At 51.9% G+C, this 24724-nt stretch overlaps 2 protein-coding genes across 4 annotated transcripts in view; both read left to right on the top strand.

The window, feature by feature from the left end:
- Positions 1-2379, top strand: part of BEND5 (BEN domain containing 5) — a 48717-nt gene extending 46338 nt beyond the window's left edge. For all 3 annotated transcript variants that reach the window (XM_014454572.2, XM_014454571.2, XM_006087288.3), the window contains one exon: positions 1854-2379. In XM_014454572.2, coding sequence (XP_014310058.1) covers positions 1854-2011 — 158 coding nt within the window. In that variant the 3' untranslated portion in view covers positions 2012-2379. The remainder of the gene's footprint in view (positions 1-1853) is intronic.
- Positions 1-24724, top strand: part of AGBL4 (ATP/GTP binding protein like 4) — an 887859-nt gene that overhangs the window by 733731 nt on the left and 129404 nt on the right. The gene's annotated exons all lie outside the window — the stretch shown is intronic.

Genomic DNA, 24724 nt, shown 5'->3' with positions numbered 1-24724 from the left:
GAAGAATGAAGAGACTGATTTATGGGACAGCCTGGAGTGAAGAGGCAATTCAGGTGGATAATGGCAGAGGTAGGACGGGGGACAGACGGGGCCCCTACCTTCTTGTCTCAGTCCCGATGGAAAGGCCAAGCCAAGAGGGAGTGGAGATTAGTCGGGCGTGGGAGTGGTCAGGAGGTAATGGCGGTCCATTCAAAGTATTTAAAGTCTGCTCTGTGCAAACCCTTCTCGGCGGGATGGGAGGGTGCCCCAGAGACAGAACGCCCGCAGCACGTGCACCTGCAGCAGGATGACGCCAGGAGGCAGGCTGGCCTCATGCCTGGAAGGGCTGGGGGTGGGGAGGGGGCAGCAGTGGATTCTGCCCATCCTTCCAGCCTTCCTCCAGGCCTCAGGCCCCTCTCCTGTGCGTGCAGGGTTAGCACAGGGCAGCCCCTGTGATCCCTCCCAGCCTTGACGTTCTGCTTCTCTAAGGATAACCTGCTGTGGGCTGGCCTGGCACACAGATGTGTATCCATCACAGCCATTCCTTAGGATTGGGTGGTCATTCCTGGCCTATAGGTGAGGTAGCTTAAGCTCCAGGAAGTTAAAAGTCTAGCCTATGATGACGTACCTAGTGGCACATTCCCCAGCCCTCTTATGTACAGAATTTTTATGTCCCCTCCGGTTTTGCTGGAGAAACATTAACTCATTAATTTAACAGATACATACTTAATCTTGCCTTGTGCCAAGCACTATGCTAGGTGCTGGGAATGAACAGACATATATACATAAAATAATTGTAACAACCCCATACGGTGCAGTGTTCCTTCCAGTTTGAAGAATGTTCGCAAAAAGTTTATCTCAGATGCCTCCAGGCAGCCTTAAAAAGAGACACTTGGTGTGTTGTCCTGGTTTGGGAGAGGAGGATCTGGCTAATGACTGGCACCAGGTCCCCAGGCTGGAAGTCAGGCCCTTCCTTCATCTCAGCAGATGGCAGACTCAGTAAAGTGGCTGTGCTCAGCCTCATTGTCAGTCACACAGTGAGACGCCACCTCACACCAGCCACGTTATCAAAACCTTAGCAACTGACCACGTCCAGTGGAAAGCATGGGGCAACCAGTCCCGCACACACTGCTGGGAGTGCCCATCAGCAGAACCGCTTTGGAACACAGCTGGCTGGGCATCGCCTAGTGAAGCTGAGTGTGCACGGGCCCTGATACAGCAGCCCCTCTCCCGGGCCGTCCTGGGGAACCTCCAACACAAGTGCCCCGAGACAGCGCCAGGGGGTTCGCAGTCACAAAACCCCGGAAACCACCCAGGTACCCACTGGCCGTGAACTGCAGCGCAGGCTGGGGAATAGTCACACAGTAGGGCACCACTCTCCAAGGGAAAAGGATGACCTGCAGCTTACACTTAAACACGGGTCCATTTCAAATCTTTCATATTGAGGGGGAAAGGAAGTCAGATTCTAGAGAGTATGGGCACACTTAAAATAAGTAAAACAAAACAAAACAAAAAAAACTGGGGAAAGTAAACAATACCTTCTTTAAGGATGTATGCGTGTGTGTTAACATTAAAAGGAAAAGAAGAGCAGGAGACTGGTTACCTCTAGTGAGGACGGGAGAGGGCCTGAGGGGGAGGGGCACTGGGGGCTTCAGAGGGAAGCTGGGGAGCAGGCACATGGGTGTTTTATCATTATTTTTAAAGGGTACATTTACTGCATATGGGTTTTGTATGAAAATTTGAAAATATTGCTGTGCCAGGTAAGTGAGCTGGTATTTGGGAAATGTCAGGAATCACATCCCCCTCCCCGCTCCGAAGATTTGCCTCGAGTTCACCATTAATCCTCGGCCTTCCTGTTTCTTTCCCCTGTCCAGAGTGTTTATACGACAGAATAGCACAAGAGACTGTGGACGAAACAGAAATTGCACAGAGACTCTCCAAAGTCAACAAGTACATCTGTGAGAAGATCATGGATATCAATAAATCCTGTAAAAATGAAGAGCGAAGGGAAGCAAAATACAATTTGCAATAAACTTTGGATTTTTCATAAAGCCTTCTCGTTTTCCTTGCGCGGCGTGTGATTTGCGGGCCACGGCGCCGTCCGGATCAGACCCATCGCGCCCGGTGGCGCGTGGCAGGGAGCCAGTGGGGTTCCGGGGTCACGGCTTGTGCTGAACTTGGACCTCCCACTTCAAAGAAGGCAGATGGATGTGCTGAGCCTCGGGCATGCCCGGCACCGGTGTTGTTCCGGGGATGGGAAAACGTCTTTCCGGCGGGGGATGGAGTATCTCTGACCTGCCTGTCACTTGACCCAGAATTCAAACTGATATTTTTACCATTCAAGGACTTTTATCTCTGTTTCTCTATTTTGTTCTATAATAAAGCTCATTAATTCTTTGATGTAGATCATCATTATCCTCATTTATTTAAGGATATTAAGTGTACAGTGGAGGCGACCAGTGTTTGAGGGCGGAAAATTCAGGCCGGAGGAGGGAGAATTCATAAGGGATGTGGTGCCGACTACAGCTGCGAAGGGCTGTCTCAAAAGCAGATTGCTTTCTCCTGCTTCAAAGGACAGATCTAGGACCAGTCGCCTTTCTCACTCAAGGCGACCAGAGATGCGGCTTCTGGATAATTTGAGTCGAGTCGGGGCGGTGATGTGCGATGTGGTCCAGGGTTGCCGTCGGGAAGTCAGGGGCAGGTCACCTGCTCTCAGTTTGTTTCTCTTATCTTGTATCTCAAGTGGTCTTTCATGTTACATAGTTTTTATCTCATTCAGTAGCTGAGTCTCCAAGGTGCCTGGTGTGCAATCTGACAAACCACCTTTGATCTTCCTGCTGATTTGCACTTTCCTCTCTGTGATGCTTGTGAAGTCAGCTTGGTACATTGGAAGTGGCAAGGGTTTGGGCTGAGCACCTGGGTTCCAAACCTCGCCCCCCTGTGCTCTGATTTTAACCTCACCTCTTCTGTTTCGTAAGGAGATGATATCTACCTTGCAAGGTTGCCATAAGGAATATATATGGCCAATGTTGGCGATCATTATTTTTTCTTAATTTCTGGTTATTGGCTTTTAGGCATTGGTTGGAAAAATGTTGGCCTCTCTAGTGGGTTACCCACTAGACCAGTGGTCAGCAAACTGCGGCTCGCGAACCACATGTGACTCTTTGGCCCCTTGAATGTGGCCACAGAGTTTCAATCGCACTGTACATGCGCACCCACACGTGGTATTTTGTGGAAGAGCCACACTCAAGGGGCTGCAGTTTGCTGACCACTGCACTAGACCATTAAACCACTGGTGGTCTGTAAGCAAAAGCTCAGGTTCCTTTATTTAAGGATATTCAGTGTAAGTGGAGGTGACCAGTGTCCTTTGAGGGCATAAGAAGGGAGGTGGCTGCCTCTGAGGAATTTTATTCTAATAAATAAGATAATCCTTTATAATGTGAAATACTATATGCTCGATAATAGGATGTAGATGTGAATTTCCTTTATTGGTATTTTCCTAGCTCTCCCCAAACTAGCAATGTGATCTTGGACCCATCACTTAACTTCTCAGAGTTCATATCAGTATAATAAGGAAAATAATGCCTATGGCAAGTCTGTGTGGATAATTAATAGTAATAATGGCAGCAACAATGGATACTAACTATGTGCCAGAACTTTCCTAAACGTTTGCCGTAGGTTCCTCATTGCATGAGGTCAGTAAGGTTAAGGGCAGTTGTGTTCAATAAATTCTTGCTATTAGATGTGCTCATTTAATGGCATGGAGTGGCTTGGGCATGTGTAGTACGGAATGCATGAGAGACTGGAAAAGGATGCGTTGTACTGGAGCTCATCCCTCCTCTCCCTCCCCCCCCCTCCCCAAAAGCAGGGCAAAGGCACAAACACCAGACGCTGTGCACTTCTCTGCAGAGACTACTACAGTGGATACCTCTTCATAGGTGCTTTTAGATGGGTGGGGGAAATAGCATGGGAATCTATGTTTAAAAACTGCTACGACATAGGTGACAGTGCTCTGTGTAATGTATGATGCACATGTTGGAGAGAGAACAGGGCTGTGAAAGGTGTTGGGATCTGAGTTCGAATCCTGACTTTACCACTTCTGGGAAGATTGCCTGACCTCTCCAGGGCTTGTTTCTTCTAAAGTGGAAATAAGGATCCATAACTGAGAGCTGTCGTGGGGAGGGATCCAGATGGCACCTGGAGAAAGGGCTCTGTAAGTCTCTACAAGCCACACATGTGTCAGTGACCCTCAGTGTATAAGGCAGGATAAAATCAGAAGTGGGCGTGGCAAGGAAGCACTTGAGAGCCCGGACGTTTGACAAGCTGGTTACTGAGAGGTTTCTGAGCATCCGCTGTGTACCTGGCACCCTGTTACTGTTATACGAGGGCAAGGCCATCATTCTTAAACCCACACAAATGAGGAAATGGGCAGAGTTAGCATTGGAGCTGGGTCAGAATCCAGGTCTGTGCAATATCTGCCCTTTTCACTCTTCCCCAAAAGATGCGTAGACATTATGGTCTGTGCTGAGAATCTAGCCCAGCGGTTCTCAACCTGTGGGTCGAGACCCCTTTGGCAGTCGAACAACCCTTTCACAGACCATCCTGCATATCAGATATTTACATTACGATTCATAACAGTAGCAACATTACATTTACAAAGTAGCAACGAAAATAATTTTATGGTTGGGTCACAACATGAGGAACTGTATTTAAAGGGCCAGAAGGTTGAGAACCACTGATCTAGCCGTGTCATCTCAGGTACGTTCAGGAGAGACCCCGCCTAAGTAATCAGTCAATGGAAATTATTCCCGTTAATTGAAGCCATTTGGAGGAACTGGGAGTTGCACTAATTAGGAGGGTCATAGTTTATTACATTCACAAAACTCAAGTGGTTTTTGTGTTAGATGAGGGTTTCCTAAACTTGCCCAATCTTAAGAATTTGCTGAGGTGCTTAAAATACAGATTCCTGGGCTCTGGTTTGGAGAGCTCCATTCAGTAGGTGGGAGATGGAGCTGGGCAACTGTATTTCAGTACAAGGGCCGCTGTTGAGCAAGACCAGTCTCGCAGAAGTCCTGCTTTAAGGAAGGCACAGGAGTGATTCCGAAGTGAGACAACATGCTCCCTCTAACATGTCTGAGGACACCTGAAATTGAGAATAAATTCTCTCAAAGAGCTGAGGATCTGCCTAAACCTCACCGAGAGCCCCTCCTTCATGCCCACTGCGTGCTGTTCGGTTGGACATGATGCGGAAGGTGGCTTCCAGTCCGGGCACCCATGATTTCCCCTCACTTTCACCCTTTGATTCTTTCTCTCCATCCCTTTCTTTCGGTGCCAGTGAGCTGTGGGGGACGGGATGGTCACTACTGAGCCGGCAGGGCCTGAACCAACGAGGCTGGGCACTGTCTTCAGAAGCCCTGGCAGCAAGTCCCCTGGCCCAGATGAAACACGAAGATGTGGCTTGTTTGTATTTTCTGGCTGAGGAAAGTGTGTTAGTGACTGTTATGTGCCCAAGGGTTTCTTGGATACATTTCTAAATGATGCCATTTTTTGTAATGACAGAGGAAAAGCACTTTATAGAAATTTGGGGGAAGTAGAGGAAGCATTCCAGATTGCACTGCTGTAAGCACTGTGCTGTGCCTCTTCTAGTCTTCCCAGGGTGTGGATGTGTATTGTATGTGCCTGTGATCACAGCATACAGCAGGTTTCTGTCCTTTCCTTTCCATTTAACATGCTTTCCTGTTGCTCCGGGAAATTATGGCCACCAGTTCCAACATCTACTCAGTGGACGGACCTTGAGCTACAACCAGTAAACATCTGGCCAGCTGTGTGGCTGACCTGCAGGGCTCCCCGTTCACGAAAGGCCGCGCTGCACACTTTGGTGTAGCACGCGTGGTAGAGCGAGCTTGGTTTAGGAGGTCATTGCATGAGAGTCCAATTCCCAACTCCAGCACCTTCTACCTCCCTTAGAGTGACTCACTTTATCTTTCTGAACACCATCTTCTTCATCTGAAAAACAGAGAAAATAATGTCCAATTGTGGAGGACTGAGAATGTAATTAAAGGGCCGCAGTGAGAGTGGGTAAATGGCCAGCAACCTACCTCTCCTTTCCCCTCCCCTCCCCTCCCCTCCCCTCCCCTCCTTTCCTCTCCCTTCCTCCTCTCCCCTCCCCTCTCCCTGTGCCCATTCAGTCTTCACCTGAGTGTACTCCTATCTTGTGTCTGACCTGCTCTGAACTTGGCTTTCATACCTGCCTTTGGCCGTCCAGACACTTTATGCTCATCCATAGTGCCCAGTACTCACAGGCCTTTCCCTGTGCACACGGACCTCAGCCCCCACCTCTGCCACCCAGCTGGCCCATTTGCCTTCCTGGAATTTTTAGGTTGTTGTTGAATATTTTTGTTTTCAGTTTTTTCATATTTCAGTTATTTATATATATAAATAATCATTTTCTTAGGGTTGTTTTACCTGGATCAAAAGGAATGACATTTTTACATTTTTTGATGCACATACTAGTAATGGGTGTGACCATGTTTACATTATTTTGCCAACTTAGGTGAAACCAGTGCCTCATTATATTTTCTTTGATTATGTCCAAGACTACACATCTCTCCAGAGTTTGGTTTTTTGGAAACAAAAAATAATAGCTTAACCTACAAGCATCTCCAGTAGAATCCATTTCATTTTCTGTGTTTAGTTTTGTCTGGATCAACGTGTTTACTCTGGGCATATAATTTTCACTTTGATGTCTGCAAACAGACACACCAACAGATACTGTTATCACGTCTTTTGAAGGAATTGGTCAGTTTCTGCCAAGCAGCTTCAGAGGCTCATGGAAGCTAAGGGTCAGAAGTGAACTTATGGGTCCTGTCCCAGATCTCTCTCCACTGGCTTCCAACCCATGCTTACTTACCTCCAGGCGTGGGAATTCATCCTCCTACCCAGGAGTCCATGCGGTCACTGCCATTACTAAGATGCTCTCTCCGGGAGCACCCCTGAGACTTCTCAGATCATTCAGGTCTCTCCATTGAAGCCACGCAGAGCCCTTGGCAGAGTTGAACGTGGCAGTCATGTCTCTGCACTGACTAATAAGTAGGTCAAGTTCTGTTTTGTTGTTTCTCACATGAGGGATGCTGCGCAGGAAAGAGTGGAGACCCTGGATTGATTGATTTGAGAGAGGAGAGGAGAGGAGAAAGGAGAGGAGAGGAGAGAGAGGTTTCTTGCTCCACTTATTTATGCATTCACTGATTGCTTCTTGTATGTCTCTGGACTGAGATCAAACCCACAACCTTGGCGTATCGGGACGACATTCTAACCAACTGAGCTGCATGGCCAGGTCCAAGGACTCTGGACAGAGACAGCTCTGTGTTTAAATGCTGACTGCCACTAATATGTGACCTTGAACAAGTTCTTAACCTCTCAGCTTTAGTTTTCTCATTTAAAAATGAGAATATGATACCTCTCTTGCCAGGTTGCATCAGGAACTGTTGAGTATGATGTGAGTAGAGCGCCAAGGCGTTCAGTGTCTTCATTCCCCGGCCCTGAGAACTCTGACTGAATGGTTGCTCTTTCATAGATGGGTCCCTATGAGGTGGGGCTCAGGACTGGACAAGCCTCCAGGAAGGGCCTGGCCAGCCCTAATGAGGGCAGGTTGTTACCTCTTACTCCTGGACGGCACATGGCCTAGCCTTGCATGAGCATCTGTAGTGGTAGAATGATCTCACGTAAAGTTCATGGTCACCAAAGCCCACGGTCCTATTGAGCCAGTAGTTCGTGCTCCCTCTTCTTGGCTCACAGTACTTGTCCCTTTAGTTCACTGTGTTTTAAGAGAAAGAGCATAGATTTTGAAGCCAGAGAAATTCACATCAAATTCAGATCCTGACTTCACTGTGTACTAGATGAGAGGAAACGTTGCACAGTCCTGGTCACCTGGTCTGTTACGCAGTGCACTGCACGGTAATCACACTGGCCGACTGAGCCAGACCTGAAGCCACTGCAGTCCCAGGCCTGGGCTTCAGCAAAAGTGTTTTGTTTTTTTTTTGTTCCCTTTTCCTTCCCCTTTCATTCTAACAGCTCTTTATACCACTTCGCACCTCCATTGTGTGTGTGTCTTCAATATATTTCCTAAATGAAATACAGAGCTTTGCATTTATCTCTGTTGCATTTCATCGTGTTGGTTTCAGCCCAACATTCCAGCTGGTTGAGATCTTCTTTTCCATTTGTGTTTAAAATATAAAACAAAATCTGAGGAAAGCCAAAAAAAAGAGCCAAGAGCCACAATCCCAAGAGCCAAACCCAACTGCACGTTCACTCCTGGGCGCCCCTCCTGTCTTTCCGTGGGTCTGTCCCTCCCCTCTCTGTTCATGGCAGCCGGCCAGCCTTCCATTGCTTTGTCTCTGTAACACTGTAGGTAGGGCAAGCATCTCCCCTCAGCCTGATTTGTGTGGCTGCCATTTTCATGCCCTCCCCAGCACGGGGCCATGGTTACCTTATTATCTCCTCACTACGTGTTTTGTTGTCTATTTTCTTGATATTAGAGATAATGTTGCCATGATCCTCGATTGTTGTTTGTTTCTTAGAGAAAATTCCCGTTAGCGAGCTAATTGGGTTAAAGGGCAAGAGCATTGTTATAGTCCTTTACATGTGTTGTTACATTGCTTTCCAAAAAGTGAGTTCCTGTCACCAGCAGGGTAGACGTGCAGGTGCCATTTCCCCACAACCTCACCAGTATTTGGAATTTGTAAAGAAGGTTGGCAAATGAGCTATGGATACAGAAGTGCTTTTTCAACTTCTTCCAGTGTGAATTGTCTGTGTAGTCATTTGGGTATTTGAGATCCTTATGGAATTTTATATCATGATACATCCTTCCTCTCAGTTTTATAGGATAAATATGATCTTTTGTATCTTCACCAAGTTACCACTCATAATGCTTAGTTCAGCGAGAAGGAAAGCCATGTGGTCCTCCACTAGAGACCCACTTGCACTCACTAATTAGCCTCCTCTGAGCTGGGTCGTTCGAGGCGCTAGGACCACTCCATCCTGCGTGACCAGGGAAGGGCTCAGAGACATGACCACTGAGCCCATGCCTGACAGATGAGAGCGAGCGCTGTGAGTTGATCGCTTGTCTGTCGGCCGACTCCCCTCCATTCATCTTCCACGTGCAGTCTACCTGTGCCCAGCACTCTGGGGGGTCAGGGACTCTGGGGAGTCACACCTCGAGTGGCCCCAGACCCTGTGCTCTGTCCTGCATTCCACAGGACGCCCTCTCAGCCACTGCTGACCAGTACCCCTGCACGCCAGTCACTGGTCTAAACGCCGAGACACGAAGGAAAACACAGAGAACTTAAATTCTAGTGGGGGTGGAGTGGGATGGGCAGGAAGACAAGCAGAAGACGTGATCGTTAAGAAGGTTGTAGAAAAAAGGAAAAGGAGAGCTGGTGAGACAGTCTGAGTGCGGGGGAGGCTGCATCGAGAGGCGGGCAGCGTGAGGTCGGAAGCCCTCCCGGAGGGGCCCCTGCCGCAGGGCCTGGGGGTATCCAAGGAGACACAGATGTGGACATTACTTTTAAATTACTATTTATTAAACACTTACTATGTACTGGACACTCCTTATTATTTATTTCTCACACAACCCTGCAGGGCAGATTACTGTTCCCATTCCCATTTCACATACAAGGAATCTGACTTAAAGACATTGAGTAACTTGTCCCAGATGGCACAGCCATGACCAGGAGCCAGGACTGGCACCACAGCCTCAGTGGCTCCGTTGCCTGGTGTCCTAAGGACTGTGCTATAAGCTGCCATAGATATCTTCCTGACACGGGTGTTTCCTCCAGCTGAACCTTGCGTGCTGCCACCTCCCTGTGACCTTCTGTCCCTCCTGTTCTCCCTCCCTCCCAGGTGCTCCCTGACAGCCTGGGCTGGGGACCCCTCCCCTGGCCCCGGAGCACCGGCTGCTGTGAGCACCCTGTGCAGCGGTCCAGCTGGGAGAGCCCAGGGCCACTGTGGCTGGGGCAGCAGCTCGTCTGTGCAGCCCCCATGCGCTGGGCCACGTGCGGGAACTCGGCCCTTGGAGGGGTGGCAGAGACGGGAGATGGAAGGTCCGGAGAGGGTGGCACATTGCAGCCTGACGTTTTCTCTACATCAGCTCTTCCCTGAGCACTTCCCCGATGCCCTGGACACAGCATGGTGTGAAGTTAGAGCAGTGGTTCTCAACCTTCCTAATGCCGCGACCCTTTAATACAGTTCCTCATGTTGTGGTGACCCCCAATTTCATTGTTACAAATTGAACATAATTAAAGCATAGTGATTAATCGCAAAAACAATATGTAATTACATATGTGTTTTCCGATGGTCTTAGGCGACCCCTGTGCAAGGGTCGTTGGACCCCCAAAGGGATCTCGACCCACAGGTTGAGAACCGCCGAGTTAGAGGGTGTGGCTTCAAACCTTTCCTCCACTGCTTCTCAGTAGCATGACCTTGGCAGAGTTACTCAACCTTCTGAGTCCTCAGATGTGTCAGTCATGCAGCCAGAATAGGGGTGCTGGTGTTTCAGGACTGGTGCATAAAGTGCTGCACACGGCAGGCGGTGGGGTGCTCAGACAAGGCCTTCCCTGTCAGCAGAGGGGTGCCGAGCATTTAGCCAGGAGCACCCCGCCACACCTGTGTGGGACCTTGGGCCTGTCACTTCCTTTCTAGAGCCTCTGTTTTCTCAGTTATAACACACATGTGACCGTGCCTGCCCCACTCACTGACTTCTGCATGCTGGCATGGCCCTGACAGCAGCCCCCCTGGCCCAGGCAGGGTTTGCAGTCAGCAGGCACTCCAGCTGGGAGGCACTTCCCTCCAGGGCTCCCCTGCCCCTCTCCCTGTGAGGGAGCAGATTTCAGCCTCTGATACATTCTTTCCCCAAACTGGTGGGAAGCCCCTGGCCCTGGGTATGAAAAGTAAGAGCCACCACCAAGAGGCAGTCCTTGCAGGCAGGAGGGAGACTGGAGTTCTTTCCAGTGGGTCTTTAAATTATTTTTATTTCGCTGACTGGTGCACTTTTCTGAGCTAAGGAGCTTGGGGGAGATGGTTATAGGCCATTTAAACAGAAAGCCTCATTGTCTCCACCCTCTTGGAGGAGGAAGAGATTTAACCCTTTGCAGCCCAGCCTGCTGCTGCCTTCCCCAGGGCCCAGGAGGGCAGGTGGGCTTTGCAGGGTGGGGCTGCCCTTCAGGGAGCCTGGCCCAAGGCCAAGTGCACCCGCCCAGACTTCCAGTGCTGGCCAATCAAAGGCACAGCTGGAAGAGAAACCAAGGCCAGTTTGGGAGGTGGATTGGGCTCCCCCGGTTTTAATTTATGATTATAAGGTGGCTTGGTTTCTTTCCCTCCTTCTTTTGCGTGTGTGGTTTTGTTGTTGTTGTCGTTGTTTTTAGTTTTTAAGATTGAGCTTTTGATACAGACTTCTTTGCTCAGAGTGAGAAGGGCAGCCAACAGCTGCTGGTGCCTCCTGGGGTCCTTTACTGGGCCCAGGACCAGGGTGGCTTCTCCTTAGCTTTGTGGAGCGCCTCCTGTTTGTCCGCATCCACACTGAAGACGTCCTGCTTGAATCACCAAAAGAGTGTTTAGGAGTTGGTGTTACTGTTTTTATTTCTTCTGGTGAGGACACTGCAGGCCAGAGAGGTTAGAGTTTTTGCACAGGGTCACACAGCTAGTAAGCAGGAGGGTCAGGATTCAAGTCCAGCCCCTTCTGAGACCACACCCACTGTTCTTTTATCACAGCCTCCATGCTGTCCAGTACTCACCAGCCACTGGGGCCAGCTGGCCAGACTGCACCGGTGGCAAAGCCCAGGAGTGCTCCTCCTCCCTGGCTGGAGTCCAGCCATGTTCACGTTCATGGGTCCCTGGTAAAGCACCAAGGGATGGTAGACAGAGTGGAAGCACATGTCCAACAACAGCAGGATAATTACACACGTGTACACACACACACACACACACACACACACACACAGACTTTCTTCATAGAGCGAAATACCATACAGCAAAATAAATGAACCAGAGCTATGTGCCTCAGCATAAATCAATCTCAAAAGCTTAACATGGAGTCAAAAAAGCAAGTGGTGGAATGGAACTCAGAGGGTGAGACAATGTATGCAAAAATCTTAAAATAAGCAAAGCAACACTATGGATTGTTCATGTGCAGATGTGCCCGGTATGAAAACTTGGCAGACAGCAGACAGCCCGGCTGTGGGGCAGCCCTTCTCAGGGTGGGCTGGGGAAGAGTGCCACAGAGACTTCTGTACAGTTTTAATATTTAAGACAAACAAGCAAAAAAGAGAGCGGAAGAAACAAGCAAAAGCAAAACGGTCCCGCCAAGCTATGCCTGGGAGGGTCACGGTGGTGGGGTTCCCTGTACCTCAGATGCAAACCCAGCCCCGCAGCTCCAATGAATCCCCTCACAGGTTCTTGGGAGGATCCAGGGAGAGGTGCCTCAAAGGCTGCAAAACATTGTAGGCTTGTAAACTGAGGCCACCCACTCTGTGCTCTTTGCTGTCTGTCTTCCTGACTACTCGTGACTTCCTCGAGGGCAGGGACAGGTTTGAAATCACCTCTTGACCACAGTCCAAGCTCAGGAAACGCTGGTGTCTCTGGGCCAGAGCTCCGCATCTACGGAGCCTAGACACGAGCACCTTCTCCCCAGCCCTCCCGCCGCCTCTGCGTCCGGGGACTGTCTGGATGAAAGGTCTCCACCCCTGTGGACTCATAACACTCATTGCCCAGCACAGTGTCAGGTCCTTCAGGAGAGAAAGGCCCAAAGGAAGGCTGTCTGGGTCCTGTGGGTGCCGTGAAGGGGTGACAGTCAGAGCCCCCCAGGCCCTCTGCCTCCACTCCCAGTTCCCCTGTGGAGCTGAGCATTCGGGGCTGGGGCAAAGGCGGGTCAGTGACCCAGCCTGGTGACCGACTTCCCTCAACTGAGTCCCCAAAGCCCTTTAGGATCCTGCATGGACCTGTGAGATGGTTGCCACTCCTCCTTTAGAAGGTGAGGATGCTGAGGCTGGAATGGCAATAACGGGCAGAGTCAGAACCCCAATCCAAGCCTGGTGGACCCAAAACCTGTGCTCTTCTCCACGGACCGAGCTGTCCCCACGGGCTGGGAAGGCAGCGCTGTCCCTGGAGAAGCCATGTATGGCAACACGATGCACCCCCACTCCCGTAATTCAGTGGACGGGTGGCTGCGGCAGGGACGGGAGTGGGATAATCACGTTTCCCAGCCGACCAGAGTGGCTGCCACTCAGAGGTCCCTTTGTATTTTGAATGTGTAGTCTCTAATTAGACTTTGCCTTAATTGCAAGATTTCCATACGCCGCGTGACTGCAGCGCTCTCTGTCTGGGGATAAACACGTCCATCAAGTGAGAAGCACATTGTGGCTGTCGCCGTGGCCCCGTCATCCGCTCGCCTGTTCCCCACAGTTCCTCTGAGGATGCAGCCGAACCCTCCCCCGCGAAAGTGCTCTGGGGCCCACATTTTAATCAAAAGTGTACCTGCCTCTAGGAAAGAGAGCAGGGGCGCAGCTCAGAAGTGATTAAATTTAATAACCAAAAGACCAGAAAAAGTCTATTTTGCAATGCATAATTTCACTACATTTTTATTTATTTCATCCCGTGGCCACATTCTGTATGCTGTATGGGGACACTTTATTAAAAATGCCATTTATTTTAACAGCAGCAAAAAGGGAAACACACACCCCCCCCTACTGTGTTAAAGGCATTTGTGGTTATTAAATTACTCTTGAGTGGAGGAATGCCTGTCTCCAAATTTACTCTGAAGTATTTCAATAAAACAATCTCAAATGTTTATTCACTCAGCAAATGCTCACCCAAAGCCCTTCTGGGCCAAGTGCTGTGCCAGCGCGGGGATGATGAGATGGAGCCGCTGGGTCCCCTCACTGCCTCCTAGGAGCTCGTGAGCAGAGGACAGGGGGTGCCACACAGTCATCCCAGGGCAGAGCACAGTGCCCAGGAGCTATTCAAGCAGTTTTTGTTTAATAAATATATATGAATGAATGAATGAATGAATGAATAGAGATAGACCAAGTGCCCTGGTATTACAGAGCTAGGACTGACATCAGGTGGGGGACTGCAGAGATTTGAAAGGGTTGATGAGTCTTCCTTGAATGTCCTAGAGGAGGTGACTGTGGAGCCCATTCTCAGGTGAGGACTGGGGCGAGGGGCACAGGCGTTACAAGCAGAGGAATGGGGTGAGTGAGGTGTCTCCCTGCAGATGTCTGCATGGCTGCCACCTCTTCCTCTAGACCTTTGCCCACATCTCTCTCATCAGAAGCATGCCTCCTGTCCACCTGCCCAGAGAGCCCACACATCATGCCCACCCCACAGCAATTCCTAGTCCTCTTCTGCTGTGTTATTTTCCCCTGCCCTGATATATTGATTTGAATACTAGAGGCCTGGTGCACGAAATTCATGCACAAGTGGGGTCCCTAGGCCTGGCTGGTAATCAGGGACGATTGGGGCCAGGCCGATCAGGGCCAGGACGGAAAGGAGGCGATGGTCGCCAGTCCAGGCATGGAAGGAATGGACGCCAGACTCTGCTGCCACCATCATTGGCACCCTGCCACTGTACAGTTCCCCGCCCCCCCCTCCTCCTTTCCTTGCCACTGCGCTGTCACCGTGGTGGGTGGGTGGCAGGCCGATTAGGTCCTGCCAGCCAGGGGGGAGGGATGGGGCACGAGAGGTTGGCTGCCAGCCCCAAGGAGAGAGCCAGCCCTCACCCCCCGCCGGGAAAGGGGCCACATCCGCCGCCACCCATCCCCAGTTCCCCGTCCCAGCCCGGGGACCAGCCCCAATCAGGGGATCGGAGCCTGCTGGCCGGGGGGAGGAACCACGGGAGATTGACTGGCCCGGGGAGGTTGGCTGTGGGAGCGTACTGACCACCAGGGGGCAGCTCCTGTGTTTAGTGTCTGCCCCCTGGTGGTCAGTGTGTGTCATAGCAACTGGTCGTTCCAGTCATTCTGGTCTTTCTGGTCGTTCTGGTCACTTAGGCTTTTATATATATAGATTGTCTTACCACTGCCACTAGCTAAAATGTCAGCTTCATAAGCACAACGACTAGAAGAGTGCTGAGCATGCAACAGAGGCTCACAAGTGAATAAGTGGTTGGGGAAGTAAGTGGGTGAGGGACTAAAAATGCTCAGTGATTTCTCGGTAGAAAAATAGAGTTCAGTGCAAGGTCAGGAGTGCAGGGTGTGAGTGAGGTGTTGAGAGACAAGGCTGTGGGATGGCTGGGGTCAGGCCCCCAGGCATGCAGGCCTCATGTGCCGGCTAACGAGCTGGACTTTGCTCTAAGGTAACAACAGGGAGTCTTGAAGGATGTTGAGCCCAGGCATGATATGTTTAAATTTGTGTTTCAGAAGAACCATGTTGGTGGAATTGTGGCTATGAATGGGAGGGGTGAGGCTGGAATTAGGGAAAATGGTCAGGAGGCCAGTTGAATAGTCTGCAAGAAATGTGGAGACCAGAACAAAGCAGGGGTGGGGGTGTGTGGAAATGAATGGGTGGGCCAGACAGGTCAAAATAGAAAGGTGTTTCTTGGGTAAAGCCACCATGATTTGCTGATTAGAGGGGGAGGGGGACTGAGCAGGTGAACAGTGATGTTATTCAATGGGAGGGGACTAGGGCTTTGTCCCCCCTGGGGACACCGTGGCACCTGTTCTAATAGGAATCCTTGGCTGAACATGAATCATTTTGCTTAAAGACAACATCCCAATGTGGGTCTCATGTTTTGGGGTCCTGTTGAGCCCTAGAAATGTAGTTGGCAGGATTATCTGTTGATGAAATAAGACAGGCCTGTTGGTGAGAGGCCACAGAATCTGCCCATCTCTACCCACTGCTCGTGCCAAGATGTCCAGCTTTAGTCCCTCCTTCCCTTAAAGATAGACGTGGGAATGGACTTTCAGTTCAGAATAAGTAGGCATGAGTCCTACCTCCGTGGTGAACCAGCCTTAGGCAGGATTGTTCAGTCACCCTGTGCCTCAGTTTCATCAACTGTAAAATGGGAATACTGATGCCATCTGGCTGGCAGTGTTGTAGTGAAGATCTAGTTGTTGAAGGGGTGCCGGCAAGCTCAGTAAACTGAAAAGGGCCATTCATGGGAGAACGCAGGGAATGTCCCAGATGAGCAGGGGAGTGGCCGGCAGGTCCCAGACTAGGAGGAGGTGCTGCTGGCGAGGTCGGTTACAGAGCGGTTCTGTGCCCAGCCTCTTCCTCAGGGTCTGTCTCAGCAAACTGAGGTCAGTCAAGCTGCAGCTGACGCCACAGACTCTTCAGATGTCCCCTCCATCCAGGCCCTGCCTGAGCCTTCCAGAGAGGACTGGGCTTTCCGACCCACAGGGCATATTCCTGGGAAAGCCTCGCTCTCAGAGAAGCTCACCACGCCCTTCATCTGTGTGCTCCACAGCCTCCCCTCTCCAGGCGCCCTGAGCTGCTCCAGGCTCTCCCCACCCCAACCCCACACTCCTCACCACCTAATCCTTCCCAGCACGAACAGACTCCCCCAACGCCCTGACTGCTTTGCAGAGCATCCCTCCATGGTCCTCCCACTGAAGCCTGGCTGTCCCTGAGGTTGGTGCTGCCCCTTGCACTCTGCCCATCCCTTTCTTCTGGTCACTGCTCACTGCATGTGCCATCTTTGCCAGGAGACTGCTGAGTGCTGGCTGACCTATGTGTGCCTTGTCTGGGAGCCATCTCTCAGAGAATTTCATTTGTTTTTGTGTCTGTCCCACCCACCAGACCAAGGACTCCTCAAGGACAGTCACTGAGTCTTACTTGCCACATCCCATGCCCAGCATGGCATGCCCTGGGCATCCGAGTGCCCCTGCGTGGTGGAGTTGGGTGTTCAGCTGCAGTTTCTGCTGAGTGAGGGCACTGCACCTGAAAATGACCGAGTTCTCAGCCGGCCAGGCGCTCGGGCCAGGCTGCAGGGAGGACGGCTCTGCAGGGCTCTGGGCAGCGCTGTCTCCCAGGGCCGCCGTCTTAGTCTCTTGTGTGCGCTCCTGTGTTAACCCTGTTCACAGGGGCCACAGCCATGTAATTGGATTGAGCAGACACTGACAAGGTCAATTTGACAATTTCATTAATCTTATATTAAACACGGGCCCTGAGCTGCAGCCAGCCGCGCTGTGTGCTGGCCCCAGACGTGCCTGGCATATTCTCGGCTCACGCGCCTCCTCCAGGCCAGACGTGACTGTCCCAGCGGTGCCCGCAGCTCCTGGGTGCTTCCTCGTGCCAGGCCCGGTGCTAGGCATGCCCCTAACCACCCAGCCCAGCCCACAGGGGTGAAGGAGCCCGGCCGGCGTTTAGTGCTGCACATGGTTATTACTGCACTACTACTATTGTTAACTTAAACAGCCTCCAGGCTAGGAATTAACACCTCATTTGCTAAAGTGGAAACTGAGTCCAGGAAAGGACATGATGTGCTCAGGGGTGAACTCATGGGACAAAGAGCAGCAAACAGTGGGCCTGAACCATCAGAAAAGGGCCAGGTCCTGAGAGCCTAGCCCTGCCTCTCAGGGGCAGCGTGAGGACCGCAGGCGATGATGGAGAGGGAGGTGATGATGGAGAGGGAGGCGATGATGGAGAGGGAGGCGATGATGGAGAGGGAGGCGATGATGGAGAGGGAGTCGCCTAGATGGAGGCTGGACGAGTGTGCAGAGAGGGAGGTGGTCCAGGAAGATGAGGCTGAGGCTTTGGGGAGCCATGGAAAGGGGTCCAGCCAGTGGTCTTTTCACCCAATTTGCATTTTAGAGCAGCTGTCACCAGGCTTTCGGACCTCACGGACCACCCGCCGTCCGCGGACCACCGGTGGGCGACCGCTGTTTTAGAGCCTTCACTCTGGTTTCACTGTGGAGGCAGGGGTGTCCTTAGAAAGCTACGTCAGGAATGCAGGCAAGAGGAAACAGGGGCCCTTAGAAACTGTGGGGATGGGGGCAGGGAAGGCCAGCGAGGGATGCCAGGGTGGAGGGCCGATGACTCAGGCGAAGGCACTTCTTGCTGTGGGGCTAGGGGAGCTGGGGAGAAGCAGCCAACACTGGGAGCAGCAGCCCCTCCCTGGGGAGGGGGGCGGTGGCAATTGCTGGTATCATTAGTGGGAATGGGCAGAGTGTCAAATGAGACCTTCCTGACACCACCATGCCCGGTGCTTGTCTCCATGACTATAATCGGGCAAGCTGCCTTCAACGCAAAGGTTAGTGGCTTCCCTCTAAGACCAGGGACGCTGGCACCCACAGACTCACAAAGAGCAGCAAACAGTGGGCACAAGGGAACTGACAGACTCCCTAGAGGCCCGGGAAGCTATCCGAGTACTCAGCCAGTTTGCTGTGATGTCACGCAAGTCTGAGCCTGTCTCATCTCCCACATGCAGCCTTTTCCGGCATCTCTGAACCTCAAGACTCTCCTCCTTTACTGATCCCTGCTCACCCACCACCCCCACGAGTGCGGCCCAGCCTTTGTCACCCTCCAGTCAATAGACACTGTGGATGCCGGCAGTGGGTCAGGTCTGTGCTGGGCCCTGGGGTCACCCAGGGTCGGGCGCTGGAGGACCTTCAGTCAGGGCTGAGCAGTAGGTGCAGACAGACAAACAAGGACACAGAGTCCCAAAGAGGAGCGAGGGAAGATTCTGTGTGAGAGGTTGTTCATCAGGGAAGCCCTCCTGGAGGAGGTGAGGTTTGTGCTGGACCTTAAAGGATGCAAGGGGCTCCATAGGTAGGCCAGTGGGAAGGTGAATTTGGGCCATCTCTTGAGAACTGCCTGTGTCCTAATCTCTGGTTATAAGATTCCTAAGGGAGTGGGAGGACCCAGTCTTTCTCCTTTTTGCATCTCCCCAGGTTGAGGCCTGGAGCACCATGTGTAAGGTATGAAAGTGTGTTGAATGGAAAGTTCCTGGGCTCCCAGCCCCACACCGAAGAGAGCAGGGATGGAGAGAGAATGTATGGAGGTTCCCCAGGAGAGACCCTTGAACCCCATCTGACCGGTGTCTCCCCTGCTGGGAACCTTCCATGGCTCCCTGCCACCCGAGGACCAAGCCCAGCCTCTTAGCTCCATGAGCAGAACCTGGTACCTGGCCTCTGAGCAGCCACCCGCCAACCTGTTCCCTCGAGCTCACCTTCTTCCCCAACTGCAATGCCCACACCTTTGGGTCCTGCATTTCCTGGGACAGCCCCGGACAGTCCCCACCTTCAGGCCTTTGTCTGCTTCCTCTGCGTGGAAGGTGTGTCTCATCGGGTGAACGCATCCTCCATGTCACTGTCACCTACGGCAGGAAGTCCTTCCCCAAGCTTCGGGGTCCAGAGCCCTGCGCAGTCCCTGCCGCACCCCAGGTGGCACCTATATGAAGGGGTCTCGGCACTTCTCCCTCTGACGCAGGGACACTGTTCATTGTGGTGGCATTTGTTGGTCACTGGAGGCTGTGTGGTGCAGGGTAAAGGTGCGGCCTCTCCACTCAGACCGCCACTGTTGGGGACTTGAATCCTGGCTTCACTATCTATGAGCTGTGTGACCTTGGGAGAGTTATTTAACCTCTCTGTACCTCTGATTCCTCGTCTGTAAAATGGGATAATAATAATGAGACCTATTTCACGGAGTTGCTACAAAAATTAAAGTAGTTAATTATGCAAAGCTCTTAGAAGGATGCCTGGCAGGTAGCAAACACTACTACAGGTTAGCTATTGCTTTTGTTGATTTTTAAGTTCAAAAGCAATAAAGTGCAATGCAAAAAGCAAGGGGGTGGGGGGACGTCAAAGTTTAAAAGAAATAGCACCACTACTCAAATAACAGGTTAGTAGATGTCGTTCCAGTTTTCTAATCAATGTGTTTGTACACCTGTTACGTACACACACCCACAAAATTCATACACACAAATGTGACAGCCTCTGTTGGAGCTTGCTCTTCTCACTTGACAACATGTACAAATGCTTTCGTAAACCGGCAGTATTTTTATCTGTCTCTGCAGCCAGGGAGGCTCACTCAGAGCCCAGTCCAGAATAGGCGTTTCGTGGAACTTTGTGGAAGGAGAGGAGGGAGGGCACAGGTGGCCTTGAGCTGGGGAAGCCAGAGAGGGGAAGTGGCTTCCTTGCGCTCATTCAGGGGGAGGAGATGAGGGCCAGCCTGGTGCCTTTTTCTTCAGGCGACCAGTGGGCACCCTTCTTTTCCCCACTCTACCCCCACAGTCCTCCCGGCCTCAGGTCATGCTCCCTGACTCAAGGCCTGATGTGCAGCCTGGGCAGGGGCAGCCTTCTCGCCCTGGTCCTGCTGGGCCTTGCGGCCTCCTCCTGGCCCGGGTGTGCTAGAAAGGTGGGAGCAAGCACCACCCAGATTGGGTGTCAGACAGGGAGGCTGAGGGAGGCAGAGGAAGGCACCCGGTGGGGAAATCAGCAGTGAACTTATTTTTTGCGTCCCCAGGTGATGGCAGGTTACTCTCAAGGACAGAAGAGTTGGGAGGCTCGTCTTCCTAAGAGAAGGGAGAGGCTTTAGTTCAGCCCTTCCTATCTGTCCCCCACTCAGTGGCCGAGGTCGTCTGAAAGCGAGGCTCTAAGCATGGCCTCCCTCTGGTAACCCCAGAGGGCCCCACTGCTGGCAGAATGAAGGGTCCCCTTGGTAGGACAGGCCTCCTCTTTTGGGATCCTTCCCCCAAACCCTCCCAACCGTTGCCCTCTCTGTCACCCCACTGTGCCTCTGGATCTTTGCATGTGCTGTGCCCTTTGCCTGAGATGGCCCTGCCTGTGTCCAAGCCCTCTGGCTTCTCAGGACCATCTGCTCCTCTTACCCAGAGCATCTGTCCCTCTGCAGGGCCCCTGTAGCCCTTGTCCACAGCCCACCTGCACTTAGCACCTCACAGAACCTTTCTGGCCCTGCCCATGGGTGCACTCGGCTCATTCACAGAAGAGGCCCATTCACAAAGAGGCCACAGTCCCCTGAACAGAGGTTGATTGTATGGAAAATGCCTGGTGTGGGCTCAAGGATCCAGGCAGCTTTCCCAGGAGGCAGCCTTTGAGCAGATGTAGGTTCTTTATCCAGGAATCTGGAAAATCCCGTGTTACCTTGGAAAAGCCCTTTATCTCTCTTTGAGCCTCAGTTTCCACATCTGAAAAAAATGGCAATGGTGCTGCCCACATCACAGGGTTAAGTGAGCAAATGTGTAGGAAGCGCTTAACACATAGAAAACGCTCCGCCGATGTTCTCTCCCTGCCCTGAGAATGATGCTCTCAGAATCACCAAGAAAAATATTTACAGGAGCCAAAAAGTGACCCCAAGCTCACGTGGGACAACAGTAATCACCCCCAGCTGGACATGTGAGGGCCCAAGTCCCTTGCTTGAGCACCGGCTGGGGGTCTCTTCCAGACTCTGGGCCAGGCCCCCCACACTGGCAGCACCCCTGGGCAGCTGCAGATAAACGCCCAACTTCTGGTCTGTGGAGCCAGGGCCTCCGCAGCGATGGACTTAACCATGAGAGACATGCCAAGCTCCAGGGAGTTTCCGCTGAGGAAGATTAGTCTCTGTCACCCGCTGTTGTATAATTAAAGAGGTATTTCAGCAGAGCACTGGGATGTGCTTTCTGGGGGACAACACCACAGCGTGTATTGATTGGCCCAGCACATGGCAGGGTCTCGGCAGAGGCTTCCTCTCTGTCCCTTGGCCATGCCCGTCCAGCAGCCATCAGGGTCCCACGTCTGCTCAGTGCCGATGAAGTTCTCAGGAGCCAGGAGCTGTGTCTTCTGGCAAGCTCAGGGCAAGAGGGAGCGGGGAGACGATGACTGCTCTCCCAGCTGGGTGCTTCATCCCAGGACAACCTCAGCCATGTGGCCAGGTGCTTCCCCTGCTCCCCCTGAGTGAGTGTCCAGGTGGCCGAGGCTGATCCCGCAGTGTGGCCACCGGGGTCCAGTTCCCGGGTGCTTTCCTGTGGCTGCTGACAAGGGGACTGCATTCCAGTAAGAACGCGACTCAGAGGTGGGGGAGCTTGGATACAGTGGCTTCATTCATTCATTGGCCCATCTGTTTATTCAATACTCTCTGCACTTATTTAACAAATATTTACTGAGTTGCTATAGTGTTCCTGGCCTGTACTGAATGCTTAGTATGAAAGAGAAAGTGTAAGAGTCACCATCCCTGTCCGATTAGAGCTTAGATCCTAGTGGAGGGGCACAGACGAAAACACAAACGGGCAAATAGAAACATGTGGTGACTCGTGCTTTGAAGGAAAGTGGGGTACAGGATCCATGGGGGAAGGATGCTCTTGGGAAGGTGACCAGGGCACTCTCCTCTAAGAAGCTGGCATTTGAGCACAGACCCGAATGAAGTGGGAAAGCCATCCCTGGGGATCCGGAGGGCGAGGCTGGGGGCAGGAGGTGCTCAGGTGTCCTGTGGAAGCAGGTGCTGGGGTGCAGGAGCGGATGCGGGAGCGGAGCAACGATGGGAAGCGAAAGGAGATGAGACTGGCCCTGCTGCTGGACCAGGAGCAGGGTTTCAAATTCATTCCAAGTGTGAGGGGAAGCCGCTGAAAGATTTTGTGCAGGAAACTGACACGATCAAACTTCTGTCCTATGAAAATCGCTCAATTCCCACGTAGGAAAGACAGCGTAAGGGAAGAGGGTGGAAGCGGGAAGAGCAGCCAGGAGGGGCCTGCAGTAACTCCGCAAAGATGACAGTCTCGGACTCCAGGGTGGAGGCGCTGAGAAGTGGCCACACTGGAGATCCATCCTGAAGGAAGAGGGAGAGCCGATGGGTTCGGTGAGCAGCTGTGGGAGATGAGGAGGGTGACTCCTAGGCTTCAGCCTGAGCAACTGGAAGAGTGGAGTTGCCCTGAATTGTGATGGAGTGTAAGGTGGGAGAGACAAGCTTTGGAGGAAAGAACAGGGACTCTCTCAGGCAGGTCTGGGTGCTGCGCTGCTAGCCTTGGAGGGCAGATGTTGGGCACACAGTTGCATATAGAGTCTATGGGGCCAGAGAAGAGATTGGGACTGAAGACACACACCTGGGAGTCATCGATGGGTAGATGATATTCAAACCCATGAGATGGATGAGAATCGCCAGTGGGGTGGGTGTAGCCAGAGAAGAGGTCCCAGAACTAATCCCTGAGGGCAGTGTGACCTTGGGTGAGTCCCCACCTCTCAGCCTCACCTTAGCGAAGATGGTAGTAGCTCACAGAGCTGCTGAGGGACACAAGCGAGCAAGAAAGAGGAGCTCTGGGAATTATAGGTGATGTGTCCCAGTTACAATAGACCAGCTGCCCTAAGTGCTCAACCCCTCCCTGGGGTGGTGCCCTTCCCTCTGCTTCCATCTCTTCCCCAAGTCTAAACAAAACCTCCGGGCCTGGTGTTCTAGTTCACTTAGGGCCTGCTTTCTCCTTCCCACAGAAACAACTCATTTGACACAAGCAGCACTTCACAGTTTACAAAGCCATTTTACTGTCCAGACCCCACTTAATCATCATAATGAGGCTCAGAAAGGCTCCACGGCCTGTCCGAGTTCATACAGCCAGAGTGGCTTAGCTACTATCCAGATCCATCTCCAGCATCTGACTCATGTCCTGATCCGTAGACATGCCCCCAGGGGCCTCCTTGCTTGGACTCCTTGGCAGACTGTCTGCTGGGCAGAAAACCTCCGCAGAGACGTGAGCCCCAAGTGGGCCCCTAGGAAGTTTTGCCAGGTCTGGCTGCTTAGGGTTCCAGGTTGGCCACTGGAACCGGCCATGCAGGTGGGGTGGGCCTAGGAGCAGTCCTCACAGGTGTGCCTCACTGGTCCCGAAGCCAGGTGGGCTGCTGTGGTTCCTCCCAGGGGAGCAGACACCATGCCCAGGAGGGGGCCTCTGCTTTCCCCCCAGCCAAGCACTGCCCAGAAGGAGCGGTTCTCTGTCTGAATTCCTGTAGCCATGGTATTGGCTGCCTCCCCTGCTCAGAGGCCTCAGGCCAGCAGCTTTCCAGGGGTGTGTGTGTTCATGGTCCCAGGAGAGTGGGAGAGGAGTTCTCAAGGGTGAAGACTTGGAGACTGGAGGCATGCCAGGGCTCCAGGCCAGGGCAGCGCCCGCTCTGCCCAGGCTTCCCCTTGGCTTCCCGTCAGTGTCCTGAGGCCAGCCCGGTGACCACAGAATCACCATAGGGCCCCAGCACCAGGTCCACACAAGTCACCAAGTCCCTCTGTGCTTCCACTTTCTCCTTTTTCTCTGTGAAGTAAACAATTAGCCATCGAGTATACTGCATAGTCACAGCTTTAAAGCATTGTAATAGCTATGATCTGAACTGATGCTAAAAGCAATCCAGGATTAGGCAAGACAGGTATTATTCTCTCCAGTTTATAGATGAAGAAACTAAGACCCAAAATGAGACAGGGTCGACACTCCACCACTTAGCCACACCGGCTGGGCAAACTGTCCATTTTCTTACACCATTAATGTGCTTATGTTATGATTGTAGCTTTGTAATATGTTTTAACCTCTAAGAGGTTAAAGATCTCCTTTTATCATAGACTATCTTAATTTCATCATTTAATCCTTCAGATAAACCTCAGAATGCTTTATTTTCAGGATTAATTCTAAATAAAATCTATACATCAGTTTGGGAATTAACACTATCCAGTCTTCCGCTATGAAAATATGGCACATGTTTCGAGTTATTCAAGTCGTCTTTTATGCTTTCAGTCAAGTTTTGTAATTTTTTTCACATTAGTCTCAAATAGTTCTTGTTAAAACTATTCCTCAAGG

The sequence above is a fragment of the Myotis lucifugus genome, unplaced genomic scaffold (genome assembly GCF_000147115.1).
Source record: "Myotis lucifugus unplaced genomic scaffold, Myoluc2.0 scaffold_37, whole genome shotgun sequence".
Classification (NCBI taxonomy): Eukaryota; Metazoa; Chordata; class Mammalia; order Chiroptera; family Vespertilionidae; genus Myotis; species Myotis lucifugus.
The sequence above is the reverse complement of the archived record's forward strand: the minus strand, read 5'-3'. Positions and strand labels throughout refer to the sequence as shown.